Source organism: Ranitomeya imitator, chromosome 6 (genome assembly GCF_032444005.1).
Source record: "Ranitomeya imitator isolate aRanImi1 chromosome 6, aRanImi1.pri, whole genome shotgun sequence".
NCBI classification, from domain to species: Eukaryota; Metazoa; Chordata; class Amphibia; order Anura; family Dendrobatidae; genus Ranitomeya; species Ranitomeya imitator.
The window spans coordinates 309726219-309750710 of NC_091287.1; the positions used below are offsets into that span (position 1 = coordinate 309726219).

Consider the following 24492-nt stretch of genomic DNA (forward strand, 5'->3'; position numbering starts at 1 on the left):
AATTGTAAAAACATGTTGAAAATGCACATAATCACATGTAGAAAATGCACATAATCATTCTATACTTACATCTCTGGACAGCGGATGAGAAGACAGTTGCTCTGATGTGTCTGGTCTGATGTTGCCTGTTGTGTAGCAGCAGAAGTGACAAACAATCCTACATTTTCTTTATATATGGGGGATGTTTTTCTCACTGTTTGCACTGTCTAGACACTGTCTAGACACTTTTTTGTTTCATTTTATGTTACGACGCATGCGTCGCACAACGCATGCACGACGCACACCCGCGACGCAAGTGCGTCGTCAATACGTTTCAATGGGAAATTGTAACGCATTGACGACGCACGAGCGACGCGCGCGTTTTTTTGGCGGTCCGAAAATGCAACATGTAGCGTCTCCGACGCCACCCAGGTGCGGTGTTACGACGCATGCGTCGTGCGTTTTACTGAAAACGCACGACAACGCAACGCATGCGTCCCCAATGATAAAGATAGGGGCGCATGACGCATGCGTTGTCGTGCGTCGGCGACGCAGCGTCGCATGACGCTAATGTGAACGTAGCCTAAGTGATGTGATTCATATGAAACTCCTGAGGGATCCATCTACTATATAAAGCTGAATGTGTGTATGTGTGTATGTGTGTATGTGTGTATGTATGTCCGGGATTGGCATCTGCACCGTCGCAGCTACAGCCACAAAATTTTGCACAGTCACACGTCTGGACCCCGAGAGCGTCATAGGCTATATTGTGAGGTGAAATTTTAACCCCGCACGTTCCAATTCACCAAACAATTTTGCCCCTATCTACATAATGGGGAAAAAAGTGAAAGGAAAAGTGCTGGAGGCGTCGAAGCTACAGCCACAAAATTTTGCACAGTCACATGTCTGGACCCCGAGAGCGTCATAGGCTATGTTGTGAGGCGAAATTTTAACCCCGCGCATTCCAATTCACCAAACAATTTTGCCCCTATCTACATAATGGGGAAAAGTGAAAGGAAAAGTGTTGGAGGCGTCGAAGCTACAGCCACAAAATTTTGCACAGTCACACGTCTGGACCCCGAGAGCGTCATAGGTTATGTTGTAAGGCGAAATTTTAACCCCGCGCGTTCCAATTCACCAAACAATTTTGCCCCTATCTACATAATGGGGAAAAAAGTGAAAGGAAAAGTGTTGGAGGCGTCGAAGCTACAGCCACAAAATTTTGCACAGTCACACGTCTGGACCCCGAGAGCGTCATAGGCTGTTATGTTTGCTAATGACAGGTGTTATGAAGGCAATCCAGAAACACAGTGTGCTTAGCGATCAGAGCGCACACAGTGATCTGACAAATACCCAAAAATACAAGAACGAGCTCTGAGACGTGGAAACTCTGTAGACTGCACACCTGATCCTATCCTAAACACAACTAAAAGCGGCTGTGGATTGCGCCTAACAACTACCTAGGCAACTCGGCACAGCCTAAGAAACTAGCTAGCCTGAAGATAGAAAAATAGGCCTGACTTGCCCCAGAGAAATTCCCCAAAGGAAAAGGCAGCCCCCCACATATAATGACTGTGAGTAAGATGAAAAGACAAAACGTAGGGATGAAATAGATTCAGCAAAGTGGGGCCCGATATTCTAGGACAGAGCGAGGACAGTAAAGCGAACTTTGCAGTCTACAAAAAACCCTAAAGCAAACCACGCAAAGGGGGCAAAAAAAAACCACCGTGCCGAGCTAACGGCACGGCGGTACACCCTTTGCGTCTCAGAGCTTCCAGCAAAACAAAAGACAAGCTGGACAGAAAAAAAGCAACAAAAAAGCAAAAGCACTTAGCTATACAGAGCAGCAGGTCACAGGAACAATCAGGAGAAGCTCAGATCCAACACTGAAACATTGACAAGGAGCAAGGATAGCAGCATCAGGCGGAGTTAAGTAATGAAGCAGTTAACGAGCTCACCAGAACACCTGAGGGAGGAAGCTCAGAAGCTGCAGTACCACTTGTGACCACAGGAGTGAATTCAGCCACAGAATTCACAACAGTACCCCCCCCTTGAGGAGGGGTCACCGAACCCTCACCAGAGCCCCCAGGCCGACCAGGATGAGCCGCATGAAAGGCACGAACAAGATCGGAAGCATGAACATCAGAGGCAAAAACCCAGGAATTATCTTCCTGAGCATAACCCTTCCATTTAACCAGATACTGGAGTTTCCGTCTAGAAACACGAGAATCCAAAATCTTCTCCACAATATACTCCAATTCCCCCTCCACCAAAACCGGGGCAGGAGGCTCAACAGATGGAACCATAGGTGCCACGTATCTCCGCAACAACGACCTATGGAATACATTATGTATGGAAAAGGAGTCTGGGAGGGTCAAACGAAAAGACACAGGATTGAAAACCTCAGAAATCCTATACGGACCAATAAAACGAGGTTTAAATTTAGGAGAGGAAACCTTCATAGGAATATGACGAGAAGATAACCAAACCAGATCCCCAACACGAAGTCGGGGACCCACACGGCGTCTGCGATTAGCGAAAAGTTGAGCTTTCTCCTGGGACAAGATCAAATTGTCCACTACCTGAGTCCAGATCTGCTGCAACCTATCCACCACGGAATCCACACCAGGACAGTCCGAAGACTCAACCTGTCCTGAAGAGAAACGAGGATGGAACCCAGAATTGCAAAAAAATGGAGAAACCAAGGTAGCCGAGCTGGCCCGATTATTAAGGGCGAACTCAGCCAACGGCAAAAAGGACACCCAATCATCCTGGTCTGCAGAAACAAAACATCTCAGATATGTTTCCAAGGTCTGATTGGTTCGTTCGGTCTGGCCATTAGTCTGAGGATGGAAAGCCGAGGAAAAGGATAGGTCAATGCCCATCCTACCACAAAAGGCTCGCCAAAACCTTGAAACAAACTGGGAACCTCTGTCAGAAACAATATTCTCAGGAATGCCATGCAACCGAACCACATGCTGAAAGAACAAAGGTACCAAATCAGAGGAGGAAGGCAATTTAGCCAAGGGCACCAGATGGACCATTTTAGAAAAGCGATCACAGACCACCCAAATGACTGACATCTTTTGAGAAACGGGAAGGTCAGAAATGAAATCCATCGAAATATGTGTCCAAGGCCTCTTTGGGACCGGCAAGGGCAAAAGCAACCCACTGGCACGAGAACAGCAGGGCTTAGCCCTAGCACAAATCCCACAGGACTGCACAAAAGTACGTACATCCCGTGACAGAGATGGCCACCAGAAGGATCTAGCCACTAACTCTCTGGTACCAAAGATTCCAGGATGACCAGCCAACACCGAACAATGAAGTTCAGAGATAAGTTTATTAGTCCACCTATCAGGGACGAACAGTTTCTCTGCTGGACAACGATCAGGTTTATTCGCCTGAAATTTTTGCAGCACCTGCCGCAAATCAGGGGAGATGGCAGACACAATGACTCCTTCCTTGAGGATACCCGCTGGCTCAGATAAACCCGGAGAGTCGGGTACAAAACTCCTAGACAGAGCATCCGCCTTCACATTTTTAGAGCCCGGAAGGTACGAAATCACAAAGTCGAAGCGGGCAAAAAATAACGACCAACGGGCCTGTCTAGGATTCAAGCGCTTGGCAGACTCGAGATAAGTCAAGTTCTTATGATCAGTCAATACCACCACGCGATGCATAGCTCCTTCAAGCCAATGACGCCACTCCTCGAATGCCCACTTCATGGCCAGCAACTCTCGATTGCCCACATCATAATTACGCTCAGCGGGCGAAAACTTCCTGGAAAAGAAAGCACATGGTTTCATCACTGAGCAATCAGAACCTCTCTGTGACAAAACCGCCCCTGCTCCAATCTCAAAAGCATCAACCTCGACCTGGAACGGAAGAGAAACATCTGGCTGACACAACACAGGGGCAGAACAAAAACGACGCTTCAACTCCTGAAAAGCTTCCACAGCAGCAGAAGACCAATTAACCAAATCAGCACCCTTCTTGGTCAAATCGGTCAATGGTTTGGCAATGCTAGAAAAATTACAGATGAAGCGACGATAAAAATTAGCAAAGCCCAGGAACTTTTGCAGACTTTTCAGAGATGTCGGCTGAATCCAATCCTGGATGGCTTGGACCTTAACTGGATCCATCTCGATAGTAGAAGGGGTAAAGATGAAGCCCAAAAATGAAACTTTCTGCACACCGAAGAGACACTTTGATCCCTTCACAAACAAAGAGTTAGCACGCAGGACCTGAAAAACCATTCTGACCTGCTTCACATGAGACTCCCAATCATCTGAGAAGATCAAAATGTCATCCAAGTAAACAATCAGGAATTTATCCAGATACTCACGGAAGATGTCATGCATAAAAGACTGAAACACAGATGGAGCATTGGCAAGTCCGAACGGCATCACTAGATACTCAAAATGACCCTCGGGCGTATTGAATGCAGTTTTCCATTCATCTCCTTGCCTGATTCTCACCAGATTATACGCACCACGAAGATCTATCTTAGTGAACCAACTAGCCCCCTTAATCCGAGCAAACAAGTCAGATAACAATGGCAAGGGATACTGAAATTTAACAGTGATCTTATTAAGAAGGCGGTAATCAATACACGGTCTCAGCGAACCATCCTTCTTGGCTACAAAGAAAAACCCTGCTCCCAGTGGTGATGACGATGGGCGAATATGTCCCTTCTCCAGGGATTCCTTCACATAACTGCGCATAGCGGCGTGTTCGGGCACGGATAAATTAAATAATCGACCTTTAGGGAATTTACTACCAGGAATCAAATTGATAGCACAATCACAATCCCTATGCGGAGGTAGAGCATCGGACTTGGGCTCTTCAAATACATCCTGATAATCAGACAAGAACTCTGGGACCTCAGAAGGGGTGGATGACGAAATCGACAAAAATGGAACATCACCATGTACCCCCTGACAACCCCAGCTGGATACCGACATGGAATTCCAATCCAATACTGGATTATGGGTTTGTAGCCATGGCAACCCCAACACGACCACATCATGCAGATTATGCAACACCAGAAAGCGAATAACTTCCTGATGTGCAGGAGCCATGCACATGGTCAGCTGGGCCCAGTATTGAGGTTTATTCTTGGCCAAAGGTGTAGCATCAATTCCTCTCAATGGAATAGGACACCGCAAAGGCTCCAAGAAAAACCCACAACGTTTAGCATAATCCAAATCCATCAGATTCAGGGCAGCGCCCGAATCCACAAACGCCATGACAGAAAACGACGACAAAGGAATTTGGACTGTACAGTACCAATGACGGCAGACCTAGCGGACCGCTTAGTGCGCTTAGGACAATCAGAAATAGCATGAGTGGAATCACCACAGTAGAAACACAGACCATTCAGACGTCTGTATTCCTGCCGTTTAACTCTAGTCATAGTCCTATCGCACTGCATAGGCTCAGGTTTAACCTCAGGCAGTACCGCCAAATGGTGCACAGATTTACGCTCGCGCAAGCGTCGACCGATCTGAATGGCCAAAGACAAAGACTCATTCAAACCAGCAGGCATAGGAAATCCCACCATGACATCCTTAAGAGCCTCAGAGAGACCCTTTCTGAACAAAGCTGCCAGCGCAGATTCATTCCACTGAGTGAGTACTGACCATTTCCTAAATTTCTGACAATATACTTCTATATCATCCTGACCCTGGCACAAAGCCAGCTAATTTTTCTCAGCCTGATCCACTGAATTAGGCTCATCGTACAGCAATCCGAGCGCCAGGAAAAACGCATCGACACTACTCAATGCAGGGTCTCCTGGCGCAAGAGAAAATGCCCAGTCTTGAGGGTCGCCGCGCAAAAAAGAAATAATAATCAAAACCTGTTGAATAGGATTACCAGAAGAATGAGGTTTCAAGGCCAGAAATAGCTTACAATTATTTTTGAAACTTAGAAACTTAGTTCTATCTCCAAAAAACAAATCAGGAATAGGAATTCTTGGTTCTAACATAGATTTCTGATCAATAGTATCTAGAATTTTTTGTACATTTATAACGAGATTATCCATTGAAGAGCACAGACCCTGAATATCCATGTCCACACCTGTGTCCAGAATCACCCAAATGTCTAGGGGAAAAAAAAAAAGTGAACACAGAGCAGAAAAAAAAAAAAAAAATGATGTCAGAACTTTTTCTTTCCCTCTATTGAGAATCATTAGTTAGGCTCCTTGTACTGTTATGTTTGCTAATGACAGGTGTTATGAAGGCAATCCAGAAACACAGTGTGCTTAGCGATCAGAGCGCACACAGTGATCTGACAAATACCCAAAAATACAAGAACGAGCTCTGAGACGTGGAAACTCTGTAGACTGCACACCTGATCCTATCCTAAACACAACTAAAAGCGGCTGTGGATTGCGCCTAACAACTACCTAGGCAACTCGGCACAGCCTAAGAAACTAGCTAGCCTGAAGATAGAAAAATAGGCCTGACTTGCCCCAGAGAAATTCCCCAAAGGAAAAGGCAGCCCCCCACATATAATGACTGTGAGTAAGATGAAAAGACAAAACGTAGGGATGAAATAGATTCAGCAAAGTGGGGCCCGATATTCTAGGACAGAGCGAGGACAGTAAAGCGAACCTTGCAGTCTACAAAAAACCCTAAAGCAAACCACGCAAAGGGGGCAAAAAAAAACCACCGTGCCGAACTAACGGCACGGCGGTACACCCTTTGCGTCTCAGAGCTTCCAGCAAAACAAAAGACAAGCTGGACAGAAAAAAAGCAACAAAAAAGCAAAAGCACTTAGCTATACAGAGCAGCAGGTCACAGGAACAATCAGGAGAAGCTCAGATCCAACACTGAAACATTGACAAGGAGCAAGGATAGCAGCATCAGGCGGAGTTAAGTAATGAAGCAGTTAACGAGCTCACCAGAACACCTGAGGGAGGAAGCTCAGAAGCTGCAGTACCACTTGTGACCACAGGAGTGAATTCAGCCACAGAATTCACAACAATAGGCTATGTTGTGAGGCGAAATTTTAACCCCGCGTGTTCCAATTCACCAAACAATTTTGCCCCTATCTACATAATGGGGAAAAAAAGTGAAAGGAAAAGTGTTGGAGGCGTCGAAGCTACAGCCACAAAATTTTGCACAGTCACACGTCTGGACCCCGAGAGCGTCATAGGCTATGTTGTGAGGCGAAATTTTAACCCCACGCGTTCCAATTCACTAAACAATTTTGCCCCTATCTACATAATGGGGAAAAAAGTGAAAGGAAAAGTGTTGGAGGCGTCGAAACTACAGCCGCCAAATCTTGCACAGTCACACGTCTGGACCCCGAGAGCGTTATAGGCTATGTTGTGAGGTGAAATTTTAACCCCGCGCTTTCCAATTCACCAAACAATTTTGCCCCTATCTACATAATGGGGAAAAAAGTGAAAGGAAAAGTGTTGGAGGCGTCGCAGCTACAGCCACAAAATTTTGCACAGTCACACGTCTGGCCCCCGAGAGCATCATAGGCTATGTTGTGAGGCGAAATTTTAACCCCACACGTTCCAATTCACCAAACAATTTTGCCCCTATCTACATAATGGGAAAAAATGAAAGGAAAAGTGTAGGAGGCAAATTGACAGCTGCCAGATGTGAACAAGGGGGACGTAAAGAGTGAGAGCGATGGCGCCAAAGAGTATATACCGTACAGTTGCTAAGGTGGGGCCCCGACATGGGATACTCACCACACACGGGGATATGAACACACACACAAAATGCGCCACACACTACCACGTGCTTGAACACATATCACCCTCAGAACACATTTCACCACACATACGCCAACCTCGCCACATAAAAGTCGAAACACAAAAGTCGCCGCTCAAAACTCGCCACGCGCAGAACTCGCCACATGCAAAAACTAGGCTCTTGCAAAACTCGCCACAAGTGCAAAACTCACCTCATGGAAAACTCGCCACATGCAAAACTTGCACACGCGGAAAAATTGCCACATGCACAAAAGTTGCAACACATGCAAAATTTGCCTCACACGAAACTTGCACATACTCAAAAGGCACCACACAAAACTCGCCACGCGCAAAACTCGCCATGCGCAAAACTTGCTGCACACAACTTGCTACACTAACCTGTCACATGCAACTCGACACACAAAAAGTTGCTATACGCATGTTGCCACACAAAACTCATCTCACAAAAGTCGCTACATGCATGTCGCCACACGCAACTCAACACACACAACTTGACAAACGAAACTCGCCCTAAAACACACACAAGTCTGGTCTTATCCTTCAAAAATAAAAATCTGATTAATAAGCAGACAAACTACAACAAATGTACCATATAGGAAATACGGCAGCTGTCAGTCACATGACCTGTCTATTATGTGTATGTGTGAGCTACTATATACTGCCAGGGGAAGGGCTTCCTGTTGGCTGGGGTTTATCAGGCTGCCAATTTAGCTTACAAATACTGAGGTAAAAATACTGAGCAAATAACGTGTGAACGAGGTCTAATACAGGAGGAGATGACACACAGGTATATACTATATACAGGGGAGATGACACATAGATATATACTATATACAGGAGAGATGACACACAGGTATATACTATATAGAGGAGGAGATGACATACAGGTACATATATATACAGGAGGAGATGACACACAGGTATATACTATATACAGGAGCAGATGACCTACAGGTATATACTATATATAGGAGGAGATGACATACAGGTATATGCTATATATAGAAGGAGATGACACACAGATATATACTATATACAGGAGAGATGACACACAGGTATATACTATATACAGGAGGAGATGACATACAGGTATATTCTATATATAGAAGGAGATGACATTCAGGTATATACTATATATAGGGGAGATGACACACAGCAGGTATATAATATATACAGGGGAGATGACATACAGGTATATACTATATACAGGAGATGACATACAGATGTATACTATATATAAGGGAGATGACAAACATGTATATACTGAGGTGATGAGGTGAAAATGAGAGGTGTGAGGTGAAAATGAAAAGGTGTGAGTGCAAAATGAGAGGAGTGAGGAAAAATAGTGGAGTGATCAGAAAATGACAGATGTGAGGTTGAAATGACAAGTGTTAGGGGGAATGAGAGGAGTGAGGGAGAAAATGAGAGATGTGAGGGAGAAAATGAGAGATGTGAGGGGGAAAATGAAAGATGTGATTGGGAAAATGAGAGGCGTGATGGGAAAATAAGAGAAGTGAGGTGCTATAACTAACCACAGATATTTACTATGCCCAGGCAACGCCGGGCTCTTCAGCTAGTTCACTATAATAAGGCAGCAGAGTTACTATGATCTCTTTCTGGCCTCTGTTCTGTGGTTTCCTTCTTTACAGACTGTGATGCAGCGATGTCCTTGCTGTGCAGTGAGAAGGCAGTGACCCATATAAAGTTCAAAATAAAGTCTTCTTTATTTTATAGTATACTCATAAACCGAAAACATAAGCAAACAAGTCCTTTGGTATGCAGCCGGGAAAAACAAAGACAGCCCACAATCCGTTGCCATGAACGTATTACACCACTGTGTACGCTGGGGTGTCAGGCTTTTTAGGCTCTGCCTGGCCCGTGTTGCTCCACACGGAAAGAGCTCCTCATAAGCCTCCAGCTAGGTCTGACTCCCAGACCAATACTGACACACCCAAACTCTCTTGCAGGGTTTTTTTTCTTTCCTCCAGATTCTATGGCCATGGGCCACTATAAGATCTGGGCTGGAGGAAACGGACCGGCCCCACTACCTTCCTGCAGTCCGTTTAAAAAATAAAAGCCCATACCGGGTTTTCCTGAATAATTTCTGGGTCAAATAACTTGACCCAGTTCACACTCACTTTTATTCTTCCCTGTGTCTCACAGACAACCTGCTGTGAGCACAGGGCACTCCAACGGATCTAATATGCTTCTAAGCACATCCTGGGGGATACATAGTGACCCTCGCATATGACACCGGTCACTGACTCACAAGGCATACACAAAACTGTGGCAACGGCACTTTTATGCACACCTAAAAAAGATGAACGACATCCACAGTGCCTCCAGACGGCATCCACAGTGCCTCCATCTGTTTCATTATAGGGAATCTTTCGACACGGGTTCCGTTTGAATCACATATTTCAGAGGGCTACAAGGAAAACCCCATTGTAAGCGCTCAGCGTAGGGCACAGGATAAATATGCACAGAACATTAATGCGTCCTTTGGGAGGCTGAATAAACAAATCAATAGCAGGTGAAGTATTGGTTTTATTTATTTTTTACGCCGTTCCTCATGAAGTATAAGTGATTAGATGACTTTATTCTTTTTGTCTGTGCAATTACAGAGATACCAGATTTATAGATTTTTTTTATGTTTGGTTGCTGTCACACAGTAAAAGAAGATGATTTGTTTTGCAAAAACTAGCATTGCCATATTTTGAGAGTCATAATTTTTCCATACTTTTGCTGACAGAGTCATGTGACCGCTTATTTTTTGAACTAGTAAATGTTTTTATCGGTACCATTTTCGGGCTTGTGTCATTTTTTGATTGCTTTCTATTCCAATTTTTGCGAGGCAGAATGAACAAGCACCAGCAATTTAGGAATCGTTTTTTAAATGCTGCTACACGTCTAGTAGAATTGATAAAACAGCTTTATTCCGTGGGTCAGTACGATTACAGCGATACCACATTTAGATTTTTGTTGTGTGTGTTTTGGAGCTTTTACGCAATAAAAACTATTTTATCGAGAAAAAAAATTTTTGTATCGCTTTATTCTGAAAGCTATAACTTTTTTTTTCTGCTGATTGAGCTGTATGGTGGATTGCTTTTTTGCTGGACAAGATGAGGTTTTCAGCTATATCATTTTTATTTACATTCATTTTTATAGCGTTTTATAGGTGGCATAATTTTTTAGGTCAGATCATTCCGGACACGGTAACACCAAATATGTGTATTTTTTTTTCAGAAAAATATTTGTTTATTGATACAATATATTTTTTTATTTTTTTTATTATTATTTTGTCATTTAAAAAAAATTATGTTTACAATTTTTTTTTATTTACTTTTTTACTAAGTCCTTCTATGGGACTTTCACTTTCAGCAGTCTGATCGCAGTTCTAATGCGTTGCAATGAATGAGCATTGCAATGCATTAGAACTGTCAGCCCTGCAGACACGTTAGTTAGATAATGCACTGCGAATGAGCTAACTTGCTAGTGCCTGGTGACCTGGATGGGTTACAATGGCAATAATCGGGCCCTCGCGATGACACCGATCGCAGTGCAGAGGGGGCTCCCTTCCTCTGCATTGCTGCAATCGCTGCAACCACCAGTGATCGCAGTATTTAGGGGTTTAAAGAGTCAGGCTCTGAATCAGCTGACAACCGCCACCGATCGTGTGCAGAGCTTCTGCGTGCACAAAATTGCCATGACGTATCCATACATCAAAGGTGATAAAGACGTTAAAAAGTTTAAGTTTAAAAAATGTTTTTAATAACAAAAAAAATATAAACATAAAATAGAAACAATCTCCTTTCCCCCAATAAAAATTAAAAAATATACACATATATGGTATTGCTGTGTCTGTAAAAGTCCGTTCTATCAAAATATAAAATTTATTAAACCAATTGGTAAGTGCCATAATGAGAAAAAACCTGAAACTTCACTATTGCGTTTTTTTAGCCACAACCATGAAAACGTGCAACCAGTAGCAATCAAAACTTTGTATCTATCCCAAAATGTTTTCAATGAAAATGTTAATTTGTCATGTAAAAAACAAGCCATCATGCAGCTCCATCAACTCAAAAATGAAAATATCACAAATTTTGAAAACTAGTAATTTTTTTACATATTAAATATTTTTTTCACGACTTAAAATAATAATAAAAAAACTATACAAGTTTGGAATCACTGTAATTGTCTTGACCTGCAGAATAATGTCCATACGTGCGCAAGTCATTTTTATCAAAGAAGACAAAACTCCAAAACACAATTGTGCAGTTACATTTTTGGGGGGCATTTTTTCCGTACTCCATACTTATTTATTTTAGATTTTTTAGTACATTGAATGATAACACTGCAACTCGTCCCACAAAAAACAAGACATAAAAATAAAACAGTTATCGGTCTTGGAAGAAGGGGATGAAAAAATGAAACCACAAGAATGGAAAATTTTAAGTGATACCATGTTTATTTACAATAGTCTTTTTGATAGTGTTTTATTCCATTTTTTGTCAGTGTGAAGGGGTTAAATAGCGTGACAGTTTTATAGGCCTGGTCATTACAAATGCAGCGATATACCAAATACCGGTATATGCTTTTTTTTAACATAAATATACCTACAGTATTTATTGGTTTAATTTTTTTTTTTTAGTTTTATTTATTTTATGATTTTTGTAAATATTTTTTATACAATTTTTGTAACTCCTTTTGTTACATTTTACGTCCCTCTGTCGGACTTTAACTTTTATTAGTCTGATCACAGGTGCATTGCAATGCATTATACCTGTCAGTGCTGCAGTGACAGAAGCCTCTTGGACCATGCTCAGAGCATGGTCTGATCAGTTAAGGCTACTTTCACACTAGCGTTGGTACGGGGCCGTCGCCATGCGTCGGCCCAACGTACCGACGCAAACTGTGAAAAAAAAGAACAACATGGGCAGCGGATACAGTTTTACAACGCATCCGCTGCCCCATTGTTAGGTCCGGGGAGGAGGGGGCGGAATTCCGGCTTTTTCTTTCCTCCAGATTCTATGGCCATGGGCCACTATAAGATCTGGGCTGGAGGAAACGGACCGGCCCCACTACCTTCCTGCAGTCCGTTTAAAAAATAAAAGCCCATACCGGGTTTTCCTGAATAATTTCTGGGTGAAATAACTTGACCCAGTTCACACTCACTTTTATTCTTCCCTGTGTCTCACAGACAACCTGCTGTGAGCACAGGGTACTCCAACGGATCTAATATGCTTTTAAGCAGATCCTGGGGGATACATAGCGACCCTCGCATATGACACCGGTCACTGACTCACAAGACTTACACAAAACTGTGGCAAAGGCACTTTTATGCACACCTAAAAAAGATGAACGACATCCACAGTGCCTCCAGACGGCATCCACAGTGCCTCCATCTGTTTCATTATAGGGAATCTTTCGACACGGGTTCCGTTTGAATCACATATTTCAGAGGGCTACAAGGAAAACCCCATTGTAAGCGCTCAGCGTAGGGCACAGGATAAAAATGCACAGAACATTAATGCGTCCTTTGGGAGGCTGAATAAACAAATCAATAGCAGGTGAAGTATTGGTTTTATTTATTTTTTACACCGTTCCTCATGAAGTATAAGTGATTAAATGACTTTATTCTTTTTGTCTGTGCAATTACAGAGATACCAGATTTATAGATTTTTTTTATGTTTGGTTGCTGTCACACAGTAAAAGAAGATGATTTGTTTTGCAAAAACTAGCATTGCCATATTTTGAGAGTCATAATTTTTCCATACTTTTGCTGACAGAGTCATGTGACCGCTTATTTTTTGAACTAGTAAATGTTTTTATCGGTACCATTTTCGGGCTTGTGTCATTTTTTGATTGCTTTCTATTAGGGTTGAGCGAAACGGGTCGTTCATTTTCAAAAGTCGCCGACTTTTGGCAAAGTCGGGTTTCATGAAACCCGATCCGACCCCTGTGCGGGGTCGGCCATGCGGTACGCGACTTTCGCGCCAAAGTCGCGTTTCAATGACGCGAAAAGCGCCATTTCTCAGCCAATGAAGGTAAACGCAGAGTGTGGGCAGCGTGATGACATAGGTCCTGGTCCCCACCATCTTAGAGAAGGGCATTGCAGTGATTGGCTTGCTGTCTGCGGCGTCACAGGGGCTTTAAAGGGGCGTTCCCTCCGACCGCCATGTTACTGCTGCTGATCTGAGCATAGGGAGAGATTGCTGCCGCTTCGTCAGAAGCAGGGATAGCGTTAGGCAGGGTCCATTAACCACCAAACCGCTTGTGCTGTAGCGATTTCCACTGTCCAACACCACCTTCGGTGTGCAGGGACAGTGGAGGCAACATTTTTTTTTTCCTCAGCGCTGTAGCTCATTGGGCTGCCCTAGAAGGCTCCCTGATAGCTGCATTGCTGTGTGTACGCCGCTGTGCAAACCAACTGCTTTTTTCAAAGCACAAATCCTCTTGTTCCTTCCTTTCTGCACAGCTATCTTGTTTGTTTGTCCACACTTTTTATTTAATTTGTACATCAGTCCACTCCTTATTGCTGCCTGCCATACCTGGCTGAGATTACTGCAGGGAGATAGTAATTGAAGGACAGTTCCTTTTTTTTTTTTTGTGGGAGATTAAGATTGGCATTTCTGCTAGAGTGCCATCCCTGTCTGTGCCATCTCTCACTCAGTGGGCCATAGAAAGCCTATTTATTTTTTTGCTTGATTTGGGTTCTAAATTCTACCTGAAAAAATCAATAAATCAATCAGTGGGAGATAAATATTGGCCTCTGGGCTTGTGTGCCACTCCTGACTCCTGTGTGCGTCATCTCTCACTCAGTGGGCCATAGAAAGCCTATTTTTTGTTTTATTTGTTTTCTAAATTCTCCCTGAAAAAATCATTTTATTTTATTTGGTTTCTAAATTCTTCCTGAAAAAATCATTTTTTTTTATTATTTTTTTTTTCTAAAGTCTCCCTGAAAAAAAATAAAATAAATAAAATCAGTGGGAGATTAATATTGCCCTTTCTGCTTGTGTGCCAGTCTTGACTCCTGGGTGTGCCATCTCTCTCTCTCTCTCTCTCCAATTGTGGGCCATAGAAAGCCTATTATTTTTTTAGCTTGATTTGGGTTCCAAAATCTACCTGAAAAAATCACTACATCAATCATTGGGAGAACAATATTGGCCTCTGGGCTTGTGTGCCACTCCTGACTCCTGTGTGCGTCATCTCTCACTCAGTGGGCCATAGAAAGCCTATTTTTTGTTTTATTTGTTTTCTAAATTCTCCCTGAAAAAATCATTTTATTTTATTTGGTTTCTAAATTCTTCCTGAAAAAATCATTTTTTTTAATTATTTTTTTTCTTCTAAAGTCTCCCTGAAAAAAAAAAAATCAAATCAGTGGGAGATTAATATTGCCCTTTCTGCTTGTGTGCCAGTCTTGACTCCTGGGTGTGCCATCTCTCTCTCTCTCTCCAATTGTGGGCCATAGAAAGCCTATTATTTTTTTAGCTTGATTTGGGTTCCAAAATCTACCTGAAAAAATCAGTACATCAATCATTGGGAGAGCAATATTGGCCTCTGGGCTTGTGTGCCACTCCTGACTCCTGTGTGCGTCATCTCTCACTCAGTGGGCCATAGAAAGCCTATTTTTTGTTTTATTTGTTTTCTAAATTCTCCCTGAAGAAATCATTTTATTTTATTTGGTTTCTAAATTCTTCCTTAAAAAATCATTTTATTCTATTATTTTTTTTTCTAAAGTCTCCCTGAAAAAAACAAAAAAAAAACAAATCAGTGGGAGATTAATATTTACATTTGTGCTTCAGTGACAGTCCTGCGTGTGTGGCATCTCTCTCATTTGTTGCCACCAAAAACAGAGTGTGTAACATTGTGCCTGATTTTCCTTGCGGTCTCACCCACCTGTAAAGGGGTAGCTAAATCATACTGAAGTTATAGCTCACCGTGTAAGTTGTGTGATAGCAACAAATACCGTTAGTTTGGTTACGTTTTTAAAACAATGAGGAAGTCTGGTGGAAGAGGTCGTGGCCGGGGGCGTTCATTGTCAGCTGGTAATGAGGGTAGTGGTAGTGGTGGAGCATCAGGTGGTTGTGGGAAAAAAAATATTGCACCTAAGTCTGGAGCTGTGGAGCCAGGTTCGTCGTCTGGCTACACAAGGCCTCGAACGCTCCCTTTTCTGGGAGTAGGAAAACCGCTTTTAAAGCCGGAGCAGCAAGAGCAAGTTTTGGCTTATCTTGCTGACTCAGCCTCTAGCTCTTTTGCCTCCTCTCGTGAAACTGATAAATGTAAAAGCAGCACGTCGTTAGTGGATGTTCACGGTCAGGGACAAGTCGCTTCCTTGTCCTCTTCAGCAAAAGCAACAACAGAGAAGAATGCAGCAGGCGACACAATGGGTTACTCCATGGAGCTCTTTACACATACCGTCCCTGGCTTAGAAAGTGAAGCAGTTAACAGTCCATGCCCATTACAAGTTGAATCTGACATGGAGTGCACTGATGCACAGCCACAGCCAGACTACTATGCTGGTCCTGTGACTCAGACCACAACATTGCCCTCGCAGGGTAAAGATCAAGAATCAGACCCTGATGAGACTATGTTGCCCCATCACGAACGCTATACCACCGACCGACACGGTGACACAGACGAAGTTGCACACGAGCTACAAGAAGAGGTAATAGATGACCCAGTTCTTGACCCCGATTGGCAGCCATTGGGGGAACAGAGTGCAGGCGGCAGCAGTTCTGAAGCGGAGATGGAGGGGCCGCAGCAGGCATCAACATCGCAACAGGTTCCATCTGCCGGGCCCGTATCTTGCCCAAAACGCGTGGCAAAGCCAAAACCTGTTGGAGGACAGCGTGGCCATCCGGTTAAAGCTCAGTCTGCAATGCCTGAAAAGGTATCCGATGCTAGAAAGAGTGCAGTCTGGCATTTTTTTAAACAACATCCAATTGATCAGCGCAAAGTCATCTGTCAAAAATGTTCAACTACCTTAAGCAGAGGGCAGAATCTGAAAAGTCTCAATACAAGTTGCATGCATAGACATTTAACCACCATGCATTTGCAAGCTTGGACTAACTACCAAACGTCCCTTAAGGTTGTAGCACCCTCGGCCAATGAAGCTAGTCATCAACGCAACATCCCTTCCGGCAGTGTAGGGCCACCATTTTCCGCACCACCTGCAGTATCTGTGCAGGTTTCTTTGCCAGGCCAAAGCAGTCAGGGTCAGGGAATCACCAGTTTCGTAGTAGGAAACACTGCATCTAGGGCACCGGCGGCAACAATACCATCTCCCACCGTCTCTCAGTCTGCCATGTCCACTGGCACCCCCGCTAGTTCCACGATCTCCAGCTCTCCAGTCCAGCTCACCCTACATGAGACTATGGTTAGAAAAAGGAAGTACTTAGCCTCGCATCCGCGTACACAGGGTTTGAACGCCCACATAGCTAGACTAATCTCGTTAGAGATGATGCCCTACCGGTTAGTTGAAAGCGAAGCTTTCAAAGCCCTGATGGACTACGCTGTACCACGCTACGAGCTACCCAGTCAACACTTTTTTTCCAGAAAAGCCATCCCAGCCCTCCACCAGCATGTTAAAGAGCGCATCGTCCATGCACTCAGGCAATCTGTGAGCACAAAGGTGCACCTGACAACAGATGCATGGACCAGTAGGCATGGCCAGGGATGTTACGTGTCCATCACGGCACACTGGGTGAATGTTGTGGATGCAGGGTCCACAGGGGACAGCAATTTTGGGACAGTTCTGCCTAGCCCACGGTCTAGGAAACAGTTGGCTGTAGCCGTTCGCACCCCCTCCTCCTCGTCCTCCTGCAGAAGCGAGAGCTCGTCCACAGACCGCAGTCGCACAACCACTCCATCCGTAGCTGCCACTGTTGCACGCCAGGTCTCCCATTATGGGGCAGCTACTGGCAAACGTCAGCAGGCTGTATTGGCTATGAAGTGTTTGGGCGACAACAGACACACCGTGGAAGTTCTGTCCGAGTTCTTGCAGAAAGAAAAGCAGTTGTGGCTGGGCACTGTAGATCTTGAGGCAGGCAAGGTAGTGAGTGATAACGGAAGGAATTTCATGGCTGCCATCTCCCTTTCCCAACTGAAACACATTCCTTGCCTGGCTCACACCTTAAACCTGGTGGTGCAGTGCTTCCTGAAAAGTTATCTGGGGTTATCCGACCTGCTCCTCAAAGTGCGTGGACTTTGCTCACATATCCGCCGTTCGCCCGTACACTCCAGCCGTATGCAGACCTATCAGCGTTCTTTGAACCTTCCCCAGCATCGCCTAATCATAGACGTTGCAACAAGGTGGAACTCAACACTGCACATGCTTCAGAGACTGTGCGAACAGAGGCGGGCTGTTATGTTTTTGTGGGAGGATACACATACACGGGCAGGCAGTAGGATGGCAGACATGGAGTTGCCAGGTGTGCAGTGGTCGAAGATTCAAGACATGTGTCAAGTCCTTCAGTGTTTTGAGGAATGCACACGGCTGGTTAGTGCAGACAACGCCATAATAAGCATGAGCATCCCCCTAATGCGTCTGCTGAAGCAAAGTTTGACGCACATAAAGGATCAGGCGTCTGCAGCTGAGGAAGAGGAAAGCCTTGATGACAGTCAGCCATTGTCTGGCCAGGGCAGTGTACAGGACGAGGTAGCGGGCGAAGAGGAGGAGGAGGACGAGGAGGATGATGGGGATGATTATATTTTTAATGAGGAAGCTTTTCCGGGGCCACTGGAAATTGTTGGCGCGGCAAGGCCTGGTTCTGGTTTTTGGAGGGACACAAGTGACGTGGATTTGCCTGAAACTGCCCCTCAACCAAGCACAACCGCAGATTTGAGAACTGGAACTTTGGCCCACATGGCGGATTATGCCTTACGTATCCTCAAAAGGGACACACGCATTACTAAAATGATGAACGATGACGATTACTGGTTGGCCTGCCTCCTTGATCCTCGCTATAAAGGCAAATTGCAAAATATAATGCCACATGAGAACTTGGAAAAAATATTAGCAACCAAACAATCAACTCTTGTTGACCGTTTGCTTCTGGCATTCCCTGCACACAGCGCCCGTGATCGTTCTCACACGAGCTGCAGGGGCCAGCAGACCAGAGGAGTTAGAGGGGCAGAAATCAGAAGTGGCGTTGGCCAGAGGGGTTTTCTGACCAGGTTGTGGAGTGATTTTGCTATGACCGCAGACAGGACAGGTACTGCAGCATCAATTCAAAGTGACAGGAGACAACATTTGTCCAGTATGGTTACAAACTATTTTTCATCCCTTATCGACGTTCTCCCTCAACCGTCATTCCCATTTGATTACTGGGCATCCAAATTAGACACCTGGCCAGAATTGGCAGAATATGCATTGCAGGAGCTTGCTTGCCCGGCAGCTAGTGTCCTATCAGAAAGAGTATTCAGTGCTGCAGGTTCAATACTAACAGAAAAAAGGACTCGTCTGGCTACCCAAAATGTAGATGATCTAACCTTCATTAAAATGAACCACAACTGGATTTCGAAATCTTTTGCCCCACCTTGCCCGGCTGACACCTAGCTTTCTTATGAAAAGGTCTTGCCTGTTGACTATTATGAATGACTTTTCCAATATCGTAATTTGCTGCACCTGATTGTCCGGCATACGACATGTTTACACCTCCCTAAATGGCCAAACTCCCCACATGGGGCCGTGGTATCGCCACTTGGCGCCAGCACCCGTGAGAGTGCTGTTTTTTTTCTGAAGAGGTGGGTGTGCCCGCTTTTGGTCGACGGCACTGCCACTGGGTCCCTCATAGTACAATAAAGTGTCTCTGGCGGTGGTGGTGCGCACCCAACGTCAGACACACCGTTGTAATATGAGGGGCCCTGGGCCTGTACCGCCGGCCACAAGACAGTTCCCCCCCCAGCTCAAACCGTGCTCTACCACTTGCAAAATTATCTCTCACAGCTCCACCAATGTTTAGTCTATGCGCTGACATCCTTCAATGCCTGGCACTGACAATACCATTGTATTGACATTTTTGTTATGTTAGGCCTTCGAAGCCTGTCTGCGGTCCCTCCTTCCACTAGGCCTCCACTGACCATTGTACTGCTGCCCGTGTACCCCTGGAACCAATTTTAAATTGCCAACAGCCCAATTTTGTTATGTTAGGCCTTCGAAGCCTGTCTGCAGTCCCTTCTTTCTACTACTACTACACTGACCAGACCACTGCTGCCCGTGTACCCCTGGAACCAATTTTAAATTGCCAACAGCCCTATTTTTTTATGTTAGGCCTTCGAAGCCTGTCTGCGGTCCCTCCTTCCACTAGGCCTCCACTGACCACACCACTGCTGCCCGTGTACCCACGGAACCAATTTAAAATTGCCTACAGCCATGTGTTATTATGATAGGCCTTCGATGCCTGTCTGCGGTCCCTCCTTCCACTAGGCCTCCACTGACCATTGTACTGCTGCCCTTGTACCACTGGAACCAATTTTAAATTGCCAACAGCCCTATTTTTTTATGTTAGGCCTTCGAAGCCTGTCTGCGGTCCCTCCTTCCACTAGGCCTCCACTGACCACACCACTGCTGCCCGTGTACCCACGGAACCAATTTAAAATTGCCTACAGCCATGTGTTATTATGTTAGGCCTTCGATGCCTGTCTGCGGTCACTCCTTCCACTAGGCCTCCACTGACCACACCACTGCTGCCCGTGTACCCCTGGAACCAATTTAAAATTGCCTACAGCCAGCCCAATTTTTTTATTTTAGGCCTTCGATGCCTGTCTGCGGTCCGTTCTTTCTACTACTACTACACTGACCAGGCCACTGCTGCCCGTGTTCCCCTGGAACCAATTTAAAATTGCCAACAGCAATGTGTTATTATGTTAGGCCTTCGATGCCTGTCTGCGGTCCCTCCTTCCACTAGGCCTCCACTGACCACACCACTGCTGCCCGTGTACCCACGGAACCAATTTAAAATTGCCTACAGCCATGTGTTATTATGTTAGGCCTTCGATGCCTGTCTGCGGTCCCTCCTTCCACTAGGCCTCCACTGACCATTGTACTGCTGCCCTTGTACCACTGGAACCAATTTTAAATTGCCAACAGCCCTATTTTTTTATGTTAGGCCTTCGAAGCCTGTCTGCGGTCCCTCCTTCCACTAGGCCTCCACTGACCACAACACTGCTGCCCGTGTACCCACGGAACCAATTTAAAATTGCCTACAGCCATGTGTTATTATGTTAGGCCTTCGATGCCTGTCTGCGGTCACTCCTTCCACTAGGCCTCCACTGACCACACCACTGCTGCCCGTGTACCCCTGGAACCAATTTAAAATTGCCTACAGCCAGCCCAATTTTTTTATTTTAGGCCTGCGATGCCTGTCTGCGGTCCGTTCTTTCTACTACTACTACACTGACCAGGCCACTGCTGCCCGTGTTCCCCTGGAACCAATTTAACCCTTGTCAGGCTGCATAATTTTACAACCTTAACAGGCTGCATAGGTACAATTGTACCTTCACATATACCTCCACTGTGGGAAGACTTTACTTGGTTTCAGAAACTAAAGTTCATTCAGCTACAAATGTTATGCTGATATCTATTGTTCAGTGTTGTTACTGGTCACTTATGTTGCTGTCAATTAAGTTAATTCAAACTGGGAGTGGCTTCTACTTGTCTTCCTGCCTCCCTCCTCTCATTAGCCATTTTGCTGTTCATCTCATTGCTGTGAGCACACATTTCTAGGCTTGTGAAGTCTTCAATTTCTTGGAAACGAAGGTAGGAAAGTCTCACAGCATCTAACAGCCAGTTATACCTTTATTCTCATTATGTGGGGACAGAACAGTCAAATTGTCTTTCAGCCTGGACTTGGCTTACATATATTTTGTATGAAACTTATCACTATAGGTATAATTTTTATACGAAAAATGGATAATAATTAGTATCTACATATTGTTTTACGATGTTTTATTTATATTCAGCACAAAATACGAAGCCAAAATTCATCTAGCAAGTCATCATGAGTGATAGTAATGCTGGATCTAGTTTCCGCCATAATCCAAGAAAACGTGTTTGCAGGTTAGTATAATTTTGTGAAAAGCCAATAATGTAGTATTTCGGAAAATTATTTATTTTACATTTTTTCATATTTACAGATTTACGTCTGACGAAATAATGCGAATGCTAGAAGAATCTGATTCTGAGCATGAGGATGAACCATATGTTCCATCTGATGATGAAAACTATGTACCACAAGTGGATGTTACTGAAGAAGATTCAGACATTGAACAAGAAATGGTCATAGAGCATGAAAATGAATACGAATCAGACGAAAGTGTTGAGGATGATTCTGTGCCTCAAAGTGCAGGCGACATTTGGACTGCTAAGGATGAAACTCAATGGTGCAGTAATCCACTGCCAAATGCACAAACAAAATCTCGTAATGTCCTACGACAAAGAGGTGGCCCTGCAGCAATCAGCAACCTATATACAGCAAAAGAGCTATTCAAGTCCATCATGACTCCCGAGATGTGTGACATCATATTACGGGAAACGAATCGAAAGGCCAAGAGAGTTTGTGATGCTTACAACAACGAACTGGTACAACGTTTTCCTGATTCTTCCAAACGGCCACCACAAAAAACATTCAAGCAATTTACTGAAACTGAACTTCATGCATTTTTGGGCATACTGATTGCTGCTGGTGTGCACAGAGCCAACAAAGAGAATCTGGAGGAAATGTGGAATGTTGCTGCTCTGCCTCTTATACGTGCAGCCATGTCTCGTGACCGCTTCAAGATGATACTCAGATTTATCAGGTTTGACAACGAAAATACACGTGCAGAACGTGTGCAAACAGATAAAGCTGCACCAATACGGGACATCTGGACAATGCTGAACAGTAATCTGGAGAGAGCCTACAAGCCATATCATTGTATCACCGTCGACGAGCAATTATTTCCATTTAGAGGTCATACTAAATTTACCCAGTATATACCTTCAAAACCAGCTAAATATGGCATAAAGATTTTCTGGGCTTGTGACTCATCAAATGCCTACCCTTTACAAGGTCAGCTCTACACTGGGAAACCAACTGATGGTCCTCGACAAGTAAACATTGGAGAACGAACAGTATTGGACCTAGTGAGCTCGTATAAAGGCTCTGGAAGAAATGTCACCACCGATAACTTCTTTACAACCATGGAACTAGCTAAGGTATTGAACTCCTGGAACATGACACTAGTTGGTACAGTGAGAAAAAACAAAAGGTTCCTACCTAACAACATGCAGCCTGCCAAAGAAAGGCCTGTATACTCGACAAATTTTGCCTACAATCATGATGCAACAGTCTGTTCATATGTACCAAAGAAGAACAAATCAGTCGTGCTTCTATCATCTATGCACATGACGGGAGAAGTTGAAGAGACACTAGCAGCCAAGCCAGAGATAATAAAATACTACAACATAACAAAAGGTGGCGTTGATGTTATGGATAAAATGTTGGGAGAGTACACTGTGAAACGACGAACATCACGTTGGACTTTGGCATTTTTCTACAATATGATTGATGTCAGTGGGTTAGCATCCTACATCATCTACAGAGAACACAATCCAAGCTTCAGGGCAAAGGATCAACGAAGAAAGTTCCTGAAAGATCTCGCAAATCAGCTGTGTATGATTGCAATTGAAGATCGTAGTACAAACAAAATGATAATGAGAAACCATTTTCTTCGAGGTGCAGTAGAAATGGTGCTTGGACGATGCATTGTGGTAGCATCGCAGCCAGCAGCTGGCCCCAAAATACCTCATGGTAGTCGTGGACCCTCCCCTGTTGTTGGTAGTTGCTATGTCTGCAGAGACCTGAGGCGAAAACAACGCAAGACTAGAAAGTCTTGTGTGGTTTGTGTGAAACCCATTTGCGATGAACACTCTGTAGCAAAGCCAACATGCATTACTTGCAAAGAAAATCAATAAAAAAAAGTTTCTTACATTTTCTTTTATAATGTAAATGAACAGTTTTTTACTTGTTTATAATAGTTAAATAGCATTATCATTAAAAAAAAATTTATGCTTTTTCCCTTGCATTATCTTCATTCAAAATATATGAGGTACATTTGTACCTATGCAGCTTGTTATGGATGCAAAAAGATCTCGACCCCTTATCTCGGAAGCGGGTGGAGATATTTTATTGAAATTTGGCCAATATATTCTGGACCAAAAATGTAGAGATGTCACGAAATTTCAGCCCTCTACGTCTTTTAAAAAAAAAGTTATTGCAATTTTAAAACGGAATAGTTACAATTGTACCTATTCAGCCGGATAAGGGTTAAAATTGCCAACAGCAATGTGTTATTATGTTAGGCCTTCGATGCCTGTCTGCGGTCACTCCTTCCACTAGGCCTCCACTGACCACACCACTGCTGCCCGTGTACCCCTGGAACCAATTTAAAATTGCCTACAGCCAGCCCAATTTTTTTATTTTAGGCCTTCGATGCCTGTCTGCGGTCCGTTCTTTCTACTACTACTACACTGACCAGGCCACTGCTGCCCGTGTTCCCCTGGAACCAATTTAAAATTGCCAACAGCAATGTGTTATTATGTTAGGCCTTCGATGCCTGTTTGCGGTCACTCCTTCCACTAGGCCTCCACTGACCACACCACTGCTGCCCGTGTACCCACGGAACCAATTTTAAATTGCAAACAGCCATGTGTTATTATGTTAGGCCTTCGATGCCTGTCTGCGGTCACTCCTTCCACTAGGCCTCCACTGACCACACCACTGCTGCCCGTG

The 24492-nt window shown here is 44.3% G+C and overlaps 2 protein-coding genes across 6 annotated transcripts in view; one reads left to right on the forward strand and one right to left on the reverse strand.

The window, feature by feature from the left end:
* NQO2 (N-ribosyldihydronicotinamide:quinone dehydrogenase 2) overlaps positions 1-24492 on the reverse strand; it is a 259661-nt gene that overhangs the window by 31416 nt on the left and 203753 nt on the right. The gene's annotated exons all lie outside the window — the stretch shown is intronic.
* On the forward strand, positions 21680-24008 carry LOC138642529 (piggyBac transposable element-derived protein 4-like). The gene is made up of 2 exons (XM_069730740.1): positions 21680-21779; positions 21857-24008. The coding sequence occupies exons 1-2, from the start codon at positions 21721-21723 to the stop codon at positions 23673-23675; spliced, it is 1878 nt and encodes a 625-aa protein (XP_069586841.1). The 5' UTR covers positions 21680-21720; the 3' UTR covers positions 23676-24008.